We start from the raw sequence: 11,711 nt of genomic DNA on the forward strand, positions 1-11,711 counted from the left end.
CTCGCCTTCCTTCCTATTGTCCTGTCAGTATCAGTGTCATTTCCTCAAAGAGGTGTTTCCTGGTCCCCAAACCTAAATTATGCCTCTCTCATTCTCTCTTTTCTCCCGTAGTATTTTATTTATTTATGTATTTATTATTTTTTTAGACAAAGTTTCGCTTTTGTCGCCTAGGCTAGAGTGCAATAGCATGGTCTTGGCTCACTGCAACCTCCGCCTCCCAGGTTCAAGCGATTCTCCTGCCTCAACCTCCTGAGTAGCTGGGATTACAGGTGCCTGGCTAATTTTTGTATTTTAGTAGAGACGGAGTTTCACCACGTTGGCCAGGCTGGTCTCGAACTCCTGACTTCAGGTGATCCTCTCACTTTTGGGAGGCCGATCTCCACTCAGGTGGAGGTTGCAGTGAGCTGATTCGGCCTCCCAAAGTGCTGAAATTACAGGTGTGAGCCATCGTGCCCCGTCTCTTCTTTAATATTCTTTAGAGTATTCATCAGAACTTTGTGTACTTATTTGTATATTTCCTTGTTTTAATGACAATCCCTCACTAAACTGTGTGCTTAATGAGGGCAGAAATTTTGTTGGGTTTTGTTCCCTTACCCCAGCAGAGAACCTGTCACATAGTGGGTATTTCATAAATGTTAGTACAGTTTATAGAATGTAATGACAGATCAGATGAAATTGTAGGGAAGCCTGGAGGATGACCTAGGAAATTCCACTTGGGTGATGTTAATTGCCAAGGTGAATATAGGAAGTTAGGAGTGGGACAGGAATGATTATGTGGATTTGAGATGTGTCCAGTTCGATGGCTTTTGGGGGTGGCTTGGAGAAGGCAATATTCTGCTGGGAAACTTCTGACTCTCTCCTTACTGCAGCCCAGGGTAGGGGCTCCCTACCTCCTCCTGGGCGGATCTGTGCCATCACTGACGTGCTCTTGGGAACTTATCTGTTCCCTAGGCAGTGAAGCTCTACGGGATCTGGAACAGTGCTGCAGGTCTCATCTCTGGTTCGCAGGGCCCCCAGGAGTGTGTATGCAGTCAGGGCTCAATAAATGCCAGTAGAAGGAAAGAGGGAAGGTGGAAAATGTGGCCAGGCATTCAGGGCAGAGGCTGGGTTGAGGAGCAGATCTGGGAACGGAAATAGAACTGGAAGTCCAAGTTGGAACCCTGGAGCCCTAGAGACAGGGTAGACAGAAAAGTGCTCCAAGCCAGGAGGCCAGGCACAGGGCTAAGCGCTTTATTCACAGGACTGCATTTCCTCTTCATATCTACACTAAGGAGGCATAATTATTCCTACTTTGTTCATGAGAAAACAGGTCCAGAGAGGTGACGTGATTTGCCCAAGGTCACACAGCGAGTGAGCAGCAACGTCTGGATTTGACTCAGGGCTGTCCTCCCCTAAGCTCGCATGCACTCTTCCACTTCACTCCCTGCCTCTCTAACCCTCCAACTCCCTATCCCTCTCCCCTCCCTTCCCGCGGCTGCCCCGCCCCACCCCTCCAGTACCGTCCCCCACCACCCCCACCCCCTCCCAGTCGGTGGCGGCGGCGGAGCCACGTGGTGGGGCAGGGAAGCCGCGGCCGACGAGAGCCCGGGCGGCTGCCCCAGCTGGGCAGTGCTGCTCTGCGCTGCGCCGCGCTCGGGGCCGGCTCTCCATTCTCCGCGCTCTCCGCCAGCCGCCCCGGGGCAGGAGGCGCGCCTGACAGACTGCCCGCCAGACAAAGGAGGCGCGGCTCGGCAGAGCCAGCGCGCGGGCGGACGGACCATGGACTCGGAGCACGGGCGGCCGGCCCCAGCCCTGGGGACCCGACACTCCCGGGCCCGGCCCTAGGCGCCCGGCCCCGCCGCCCGGCGCGCCCAGCTGGGAGGACGCGGAGCCCGCGCGGCGCGAGCAGGCGGCGGCCGCGGAGCAAGAGGGGCGCCGCGGCGGGCGGCCCGCGCAGCCCCCGGAGCCATGGGCAAGTGCAGCGGGCGCTGCACGCTGGTCGCCTTCTGCTGCCTGCAGCTGGTAAGCGCCGCGCGCCCAGGCAGTCGGGGCAGGGTGGGGCGCGGCGGGGCGCGGTCCCAGGGCGTGCGGGTGGGGTTGCGTGTGTCTCTGTGTGTGTGTCTGGTGCGTGTGCCCGGGCGGGGGGTGGTCTGGAGTCTCGGAGCGGTCGGGTGGAGCCTGCTCCCGCTGGCCGGGCTGTCTCTTTGTGTGCGCTTCTCGCTGCTGTGCCCGGCGCTCCTCGGGTTCCTAAGTGCATCCTGTGCGCGAGTCCCCCGCCCGCCCGCACGGTACAAGTGGCCTCCTGTTGGGGGATGCGCTGTGGGACTGTGGCTCGCTGGGACTGGGGGTGTGTCTGAGGCTGATCTGTGGATCCGTTGAAGTCCTGCTGTGTGTTTCCCTCTAGATCCCTCGCTTGCATGGGTCTCTTTCTTCCTCTGGGTCTCTGCCTCTGATCCCCAACCCTATGTGAGCGTTTCTCACAAAGTCTCTGCTCCCGCGTGTGTCTCCCTGGGCTTCTCTTTGGTGTGACCATTTCTGGTCCATGTTCATCTGTGCTCTGGGACCTTAGACTCCAAGAACTCTCCAATCCTTTGTGCTGTTTCTGCCTCCCTTCACCTTCCTGACCGGGCAGTCCTGGGAATGGAGAGCCACCTCCCTGGAGAGGGTCACCAGGAGCTGTCAGATCCTGGGCCAGCCTGACCCAGCCTGGACCACACTTCCTGCTTTGGTCTGGCCACTGTGGTCATGGGGGTTCCATCAGTCATCAGTTCCACCCACTAGAGCAACTCCTCTGCCGGGGACAGCATCAGGGGGGTGGGGGCACTTGGGTGCTCCAGGGAGGACCAGAGTATCAGAGGACACTGTGCCTAGCCCCTGCATAGGGAACTCGGGTTCTTGTCTCAGGGAGCAGTGACTGTAGTGGACTAGAAGAAACAGCGTTGCCCTTCAAATCAGGCCCTGGCAGGGGAATTTGGGAGGGTGGTTAAGGAGAGGCAGGGGTCTCCTACCTACCCTAGAGCTGAGGTTGAACAACTAGGGAGGTTGAAGCTGTGCTTCTTCTCTAGGCAGAGGTGCATAGGGACCTCCATCGCCAAACCCAGGTCTGAGAGTGAGCATCGAGCAGCCTGAGCCCCCCTCATGCTGGACTCCTTGTTCTGGGTTTCCACTCTTGCCTGCATCCATCACACCCTCCCCACCACAGGAGCCAATGATAATGTAAAGTGAAGCTTTGAGCCTGGACATGCAGACCTCCTCATTCGTCTTGCTTCTCTCCTCCTGGGGACACCAGCCTCAAACATGCCATCTACAGACCTGGCCTGGGCAGTGGTAGAAACAGCCCTAGCTCTGGAGATTGTAGCCTTGCTCCCAGCTGTGGGAGACTGGACACGTGACTTCCCCGCACTGGCCGGCCTCAGTCTTCCTTTCTGTAAAATGATTATCCCTGAGGATTGCAGAGGGGATTAATCAAGATCAGGTGGAATGGAAACTCCAGAAGGGCAGAGATTGTCTGTTTATCTACTTTGAGGAACATGAAATGCCAAGAAATGTTTAAACCTCTCAGAGGATTCTTCTGTGTTTGTTAATTTTTAAATTTTAAAGTAGGGTTTTTTTAATTAGAAAAGTAATATACATATATTGTAAACATAAATAAATAAATACATAATCAAACAGGACAGAAGATAAAAGTAAGTTTTCTAGGCCAGGCACCGTGGCTCATGCCTGTAACCCCAGCACTTTGGGAGGGTGAGGTGGGCAGATCACCTGAGGTCAGGAGTTTGAGACCAGCCTGGCCAACATGACAAAACCCCATCTCGCTAAAAATACAAAAATTAGTCGGGTATGGTGGCACGCATCTGTAATGCCAGCTACTCGAGAGGCTGAGACACAAGAATCACTTGAACCCGGGAGGCGGAGGTTGCAGTGAGATGAGATCACGCCGCTGCACTCCAGCCTGGACAACAGAGTGAAACTATGTCTCAAAAAAAAAAAAAGTTTTCTTCTCTCTATAACTAGACCCCTCCCCAAAGGTGAACCTGTTAACAGTTTGTCCCATGCTTATTCTCTGTTGGCGATGATAACAACGGTTAGCTTTGGAGAGCCCTTGACTAAGTGTCAGGTACTCTTGGAAGCACTTTTCCATGTATTAACTCATTTAATCATAACAGCCCTATGAAGTAACTTGTCCAGAATTCTACAGGAACTAGGATCCAGGCTTTGTTTTGGGGGTTTTGTTTTTGTTTTTGTTTGAGACATGGGCTTGCTCTGTCATCCAGGCCAGAGTGCAATGGTGCAATCATAGCTCACTACAGCCTTGACCTCCCAGTCTCAAACAATCCTCCCACCTCAGCCTCCCGAGTACCTGGGACTACAGGCGCATACCACCATGCCTAGCTAATTTTTTTTTTGATTTTTAGAGACGGGTCTCCCTCTGTTGCCCAGGCTGGTCTCGAACTCCTGTGGTCAAGCCATCCTCCCACCTCAGCCTCCCAAGTGCTGGGATCATAGGCATGAGTCACCACATCCAACCAGGATCCAGGCTTTGAATCCAGGCAGTTGGCCAGGTCCTCTGTTGCCTTCTTAATTATAAAATAAGTGGTCTGGCCCTGATAAGTCTGGGGCCCCATGGGAGGAGCTCATGGCTCTAGAGAGAAATGAAGGTGGTAGACAGTCTCTCCCTCCCACTTCCCTTCCTCCGTGGTTCTCCCTTGCTAAGCTAACCCCACTCTTCCACTTAGAGGATCTCACCAGCACTAGAGGCTTGAGTTAGATGAGACCTGGGTGGAATTCCAGTTCTCCCATGTCCCGGCTGGGTGGCGTTGGGCAGCTTGTGAAGGTTGTGCAAGATCATTTGCGGGAGGGACTTGAAAATTGCTCTCTTGGCTCTGTTGCACTATCTGGGCTGATTGCAGAGTGGGCCCTCCGGTTGTCACTAACCCCCAGGAGCCCCTAACTGCCTGACAGCTTCCATAATGTACCCCAGGAAGCTGGAATTCACCAGCCTGAGGGGAGAAGGGAATCTTGGTTTTCTCATCCAAGGGACTGAGGAAAACATAGAGGCTGTTAAATATCTTTCAGCTGAAAACTTAGGAGGCACTGAGTCATTTTTCTTTTTCAAATGGAGTTTAATCGTTACAATGAATCAGGCCAATCTGAAACACTCTTCCTCAGTTGGGATAGATGTGATTTGGAGCAGGTAGGGACTCTGACTTTCAGATGGGTAAGTGTAGGATAGTAGTTAAGGCTCTGTAGTTTGACAGGACAGACCTGGCTTCTAGACCTGGTTCTGTCACTTCCTGGCTGTGCAATTTTGGGCAAGTTGCTTACCCTTTCTGAGCCATAGTTTTGTCATCTGTTAAATAGAGAGAATATAAAACAGTTCCTAATCCTTAGGGTTGTTGTGAGGATTCAATCCATGTAATGAATTTAGTACTGTGCTAGGTACAGAGTGAGTACTCATTAAACTGTAGCTTACTGTTATTATCTTAATGATTCGTATCATGGGATGTGTCTGTGGTATTGTAGTCCAAACGTGTCCAGGTGGCCCCCTGCACTGTCCTTTGTGGACTATCCTTTGTGGGAAGTAGCAGGTAACTGGACACTGAGCTGAGAGGCAAAAGACCTGGATTCAAGCCCGGCTCTGCTTCTGACATCCTGCAGTTTTGCGCAGGTCTCTTCCCCACTCTAGGCTTTGGCTTTTCCATCTGTAAAATGGGAGGAATTATTGGGCTGGTTCGCCGGGATCCTGCCAGCTCTACTTGTCAGGAACTCAGGGTGATGCCTGGACTGTCATGTTTTGTTTATTTATGTTTTAGTTTTTAGAGATAGGAGTCTCGCTGTGTTGCCCAGGCTGGAGTGCAGTAGCCATCATAACCCACTGCAGCCTCAAATTCCTGAGCTTAAGTGATCCTCCCACCTCAGACTCTCCGATATCTGGGACTACAATGCATGTCACCACACCCGGCTTTGGCGTGGCAGCTTTGTTGCATCTTGGTCTGGTTCCTTTCTGTACAACATCTTGGGTCCCTTGCTTTCCAGAATTCTTTTTGGTGTATCCTCTTGACAACATTATTAACATATTCACCCTTTAATTTTTAATCTTGTGCCTTTTCTCTCTCTAGTCCAAACCCAGCTCTTCCTAGTTCACCTCCTTCCTGAAAGCTTACAGGCCACTCTGTTCTTCCTGGAAGGGGATGAACTAGTGAGATTTGCCCAGGGAATCACCATCAATTTCTTCATCATCATCATTATCGTTCCCATGTCAGGAGTCCTGTGCTAAGCACTTTATATGCATTACCTCGTTTAACCAAATGAGCATACATATGTAAAGTGCTTGGCGAAGTGCCTGGGACATGTTAAACGGTCAATAAATGTTAGCTCTTTTACTGTTTTCATCCTTCTTATTGCAGTTCCGCACAGTGCGATATATGTGTTTATTATCCCGTTTTTCAGGTGAGGAAATTGAGGTTTGAAGGTGTATGACGTTTGCCTAAGCTCACTAAGCTAGTCAGTGACAGAACCAAGATATGAGGACTCTTCTGCCTGAACAGAGAGCCATCCTCTCAGTCCCGTGCTACTCTGCTGCTCACGTTTAACCAGTGCAGACACTTGGACCAGACAGGTCCAAGCCTCAGTTTCCTCATCTGAAAATGAAAATGATCATATTTCAGTAAGCTCATTCATAGTGCTTGCACTGTGAGCCAGTGAGTACCCAATAATAGATCACTGCCATGGTTGTTTCTGTCCCAGCTCTGTGTGACCTTGGACACATGCATTCACTCCTCTGGCTGCAGTTTCTTCCTTCGTAAAAGAGGAAGAGTCGTCCCTACCTCACAGAGGAGTAGAAAGGGCTTCCTTGGCTGGGTGCCAGACACATAGTAGGTACTCAGAAAAATGTTGGTTTCATTCTTTTCCCTTCTAGAAAGCTCTTTGCTTTCTGGAAGATGGGGGCGGGGGGCGGGATGTAGCTTCCAGCTGAGCTGCGAGTAATGGTGTGAAACATGGTCAACCTGATTGATGAAGTTATTAGCAATAGTGATGGCGAAGACCAGAGGGAGATGGGCTCCAGCAGGGGCCTGCACTCTGGAGCAGCTGCAGCTGCAAGCTCATGGCTTCCTTGGGAGGGTCTGGCTCTGCTTTGGATGCCTGAGGTCCTTGGGCCAGGTATCAGAGTCAGGAGCATGAAATTATGCAGGCCACTGGCCCCTTCTGTTCCTCAAACCCCTTTGTACAGAGTTGGCAGGGGTGATCAACTCCCTTTTGTGAATGAACAGAGTGAGGCCAAACTGCCCTCAAGGCCCTTATAAGATGGGCGGAGCAAGGTGGAATGGAGAAGAGGGCCTCCAGGGGACCTGGGGATGGCCCTGGTTCTGCTCCTTTGTAAGGGTAGGTGAGTGGATGTTTTTTAAATAAGCAGCCCATAATTGGCAGCTTCTCTGAGATCTGGCACAGGGGCTAGGAGCACTACATCTGGGATCAGGCCTTGCTTTGTGACTCCCGGAAGTCCCACACCCTCTCTGAGCCTCTGCCTTCTTACAAAGTAGTCAGAACAACAGCTTCTACCCCACGAGCCATGGCAGTTTGGGGAACTTGCAAGCTGATGCCGGGATAACCAAGTATGGTCCCTGGCCTAGGAAAGTGCTCTCCAGGGCTAGCTATTATTTGCCTTGAGACTTGGACAAGTCCTATCAGCCCCATCTCTGCCTGTATTAGAGGATTTCGTGAGCAGGGTCACTCCCGCAAACACTCCAGCTCCTCTTTATATGGAAAATACGGGACTGAGTGGGAAATTAAAATGATGAGAATTCCTTTTTGTTTGGCGTCTGCTATGAGCCAGGCATTGTACTAGGCATTTTATATATGTCTCTTGCTACTGTGTGGCTTATCCATGGCCACATAAATGGTAGGTACAGAATGAGTATTCAGACTCAGATCTGGGACTCCACAGCTTCTTCTTGCATGCCCCATTGCCCCCTGCTAGTATTGTGGGATGCTGGAGTGGAAGCAGGTGGAGAAATCCAAACCTTTCCTCAGCCACAGGGCTTGTTACCAGATGCCAGATCTAACTGCTTACACAGATCCCCCTCTCCCCATTCTACCCATCCCTAAGCTCTGTGCCGGACTTAAAAGAGCTGTGATGCATGGCTGGGTGCGGTGGCTCACACCTGTAATCCCGGCACTCTGGGAGGCCGAGGCGGGTGGATCACCTGAGGTCGGGGGTTCGAGACCAGCCTGACCCACATGGTGAAACCCTGTCTCACTAAAAACACAAAACTAGCCAGGCATGGTAGCTCATGCCTGTAATCCCAGCTACTCAGGAGGCTGAAGCAGAAGAACTGCTTGAACCCAGGAGGCAGAGGTTGTGGTGAGCTGAGATCATGCCATGGCACTCTAGCCTGGCAAAAAAAGAAGAAAAAAAAAAGTAAAAAATTAGCTGGGCACGGTAGCGTGCACCTGCCGTTCCAGCTACTGAAGCAGAGGGGAGGATTGCTTTTGCCCCAGAGGTTGAGGCTGCAGTGAGCCATGATTGTACCACTGCACTATAGCCTGGGCAACACAGTGAGACCCTGTCTCAAAAAAATAATAAAAATAATAATAAAAAAATAAGCTAGTTCCAGCCAGGCACAGAGAGACAAATTTCAGATGTTCTTACTTATTTGCGCGAGCTGAAAGTTAAAACAATTGAACTCATGGAAGTAGAGAGTAGAATGAGGAGGCTGGCACGGTGGGTCATGCCTATAATCCCAGCACTTTGGGACACCAAGGTGGGTGGATTGCTTGAGCTCAGGAGTTGGAGACCAGCGTGGGTAACATGGCAAGACCCTGCCTCTATTTAAAAAAAAAAAAAAAAAAACTTAAAAAAAAAAAAAAAAAAAAGTAGAATAAGGATTACCAGAGGCTGGGAAAAGTAGTGGGGGAGTGGGGAGGTTGTATAAAAACATAGTTAGATAGAATGAATAAATCTAGTATTTGATAGCACAACAGTGTGACTACAGTCAATGAAATTTATTGTACATTTAAAAATAACTGGACAGGTGCAGCGGCTCACACCTGTAATCCCAGCACTCTGGGAGGCCGAGGTGGGTGGATCACTTGAGGTCAGGAGTTTGAGACCAGCCTGGCCAACATGGTGAAACCCCATCTCTACTAAAAATACAAAAAATTAGCTGGGCATGGTGGCGGGCACCTGTAATCCCAGCTACTCAAGAGGCTGAGACAGGAGAATCATTGGAACCCAGGAGGCGGAGGTGGCAGTGAGCTAAGATCGTGCCACTATACTCCAGCCTAGGCAACAAGAACAAAACTCTGTCTCAAAAAAATAATAATAATGAATAAATAAAAATAAAAATAACCCAAAGAGTATGATTGGATTATTTGTAACACAAAGAAAGGATAAACGCTTGATTTACCCTGGTGTGACTATTGCACAGTGGATGCCTGTATCGAAATATCTCATGTGCCCCATAAATATGTATACCTACTATGTACCCACAAAAATTAAAAATTAAACACTAGATCCAGGCCATGGGGGTGGAGCTGGCTTTAGGCCCAGGAAGCCACGTCCCAGTGCTTTGCCTGCCTTTCCCTGCCCTGGCCTGGAGAGGGATGTTGATTGATTCCGAGACAAGGGAGAGCTTCAGACCGCAAAGCAAACTTCCCCCAGAGGTGCTGAATGAGCACTAAGGTTTCAGAAGAGCTGTTCAGTGTGGTTGCAGGTTTTCCTGATTTACATTGGCCTCCTGGCCCCTCTCAAAGCAGCTGACAAATCCAGAGACAAGGAGGTGGACTGGGAACTGGAAAGAACCTGGGCTTTGGGGTCAGGCTGGGATGTGAGTTCCAGCTTTGCCTCTTTGTAGCTGGATGACCTTGGGCAGGAAGACACTTAACCTGTCTGAGCTTCCACTTGCACTTCTCTAAATCAGGATAATAATCGTCTGCTTCAGAGAGTTGTTGGGAAGCTCCTTTGAAATAAAACGTGCAGAGTGGGAGCTCACCGAGAGGGCACACTCTTGAATACCCAGGAAATGAGGCTGCAGGTTCTGCAAATCCGAGTACTGTGGGGTAGGAAATGAGATGACTCCCCTTTCTCAACGAGTGAAAGGCTCAAGCTGGAGCAGCGGTTCTTCTCCATCTGTGTGGTCATGGCATTGCTGGACTGTGGACTTCTCTTCTGTAAAATGGGCATCATAATAGCACGTACCTCACAGGACTGTAAAGAGGACAACCTAGGCCGGGCGCGGTGGCTCAAGCCTGTAATCCCAGCACTTTGGGAGGCCGAGACGGGCGGATCACGAGGTCAGGAGATCGAGACCATCCTGGCTAACATGGTGAAACCCCGTCTCTACTAAAAAATACAAAAAACTAGCCGGGCGACGTGGCGGGCGCCTGTAGTCCCAGCTGCTTGGGAGGCTGAGGCAGGAGAATGGCATAAACCCAGGAGGCGGAGCTTGCAGTGAGCTGAGACCAGGCCACTGCACTCCAGCCTGGGCGGCAGAGCAAGACTCCGTCTCAAAAAAAGAAAAAAAAGGACAACCTGAGATAATGTAGGGAGAGCCATGGGCACAGGCTGCCACTCACTAAGAAGGATTCCAAGACGAAGGCGTGGCCTCTCTGGGCCTCTCTCCCGCTCTGTATGGGGAAAAGGTTGGACTCATCATCTCAAAGGACCCTTCCAGCTCTGAGTCAGCAATGAGCTCCCTCTCTTGGCAGGTAGAGGTCAGAGGTGCTGCCTGGCCCACCTTGTTGCAGGCGGTGGTGACTGACGGGGTATCAGGGCCTGGGGGCATGAGGAGACGTCGGCTTGCTCAAAACTTTACACCTGGGTGTCAGGTTGTCAGGGATTCTGGTGACCTCATCTTTCTTCTGTCTGTCTGTCTGGATGTCTGCACTGCTCCCACCCCAAATGCCCATGTAGCATATTTTGGTTGTAAGATCAAGTCTCAGACTACAGAGATGCAGAGCTGAGAGGCTTGTGGCCCATCACTCACCTCCAGCTCACCGCAGGTGAGCTTCTTGAACTACATACAGAAAGTCTGATACTCTTCGGTTAGAGAGTGAGAATTGCCTCCAGCTAACTACCTGGAGTTGAATCCAGCAAATATTTATCAAGCACACACAAACTGCCAGGCATGATTCTAGGCGCTGAGTCACCTTAGGGTATGAAACATGCCCTCAGCTGCAAGACAGAATCCCTGGGTTCTGGTACTCACTGCTATGCAACTGTGAGTTGGGCCTGGCCTTCTCTGGGCCTCATTTATCACAGCCTATGAAGTGGGAAATGAGAGGAGAGGACTGAACTCTGTTAGCAGCTTTCAGACTCTCCAGAGGCTCTGCAAGGGTGGGGGCTGATAACCAGGTGGTGAGTTTCCTGTCCCAGGCAGTGGAATTTATGTGTGGCCAGGCGTGGTGGTTCACACCTATAATCCCAGCACTTTGGGAGGCTGAGGCCGAAGGATGACTTCAGGCCAGGAGTTCAAGACCAGCCTGGGCAACATAGTAAGATCCCATCTCTACAATAATTTTTTTTTTAATTAGCTGGGCATGGTGGTGCTTGCCTGTGGCCCTAGCTATGAGGTAGCTGTGGTAGGATGATCACTTGAGCCCAGGAGTTCAAGTGTGCAGTGAGCTGAGATCATAACGCTGCACTCCAACCTGGGCAAGTGAGCAAGACCTGTCTGGAAGGAAGGAAGGAAGGAAGGAAGGAAGGAAGGAAGGAAGGAAGGAAGGAAGGAAGG

The 11,711-nt window shown here is 51.0% G+C and overlaps 1 protein-coding gene across 1 annotated transcript in view; it reads left to right on the top strand.

The window, feature by feature from the left end:
• The first annotated feature begins 354 nt into the window (after nt 1–354).
• NKAIN1 (sodium/potassium transporting ATPase interacting 1) overlaps nt 355–11,711 on the top strand; it is a 60,092-nt gene continuing 48,735 nt past the window's right edge. The window contains exon 1 of the mRNA XM_023219386.2: nt 355–2,001. Within this exon, the coding sequence (XP_023075154.1) occupies nt 1,948–2,001 (54 nt within the window). The 5' untranslated portion in view covers nt 355–1,947. The remainder of the gene's footprint in view (nt 2,002–11,711) is intronic.

This window comes from Piliocolobus tephrosceles, chromosome 1, assembly GCF_002776525.5.
Source record: "Piliocolobus tephrosceles isolate RC106 chromosome 1, ASM277652v3, whole genome shotgun sequence".
In the NCBI taxonomy this organism is placed as follows: domain Eukaryota; kingdom Metazoa; phylum Chordata; class Mammalia; order Primates; family Cercopithecidae; genus Piliocolobus; species Piliocolobus tephrosceles.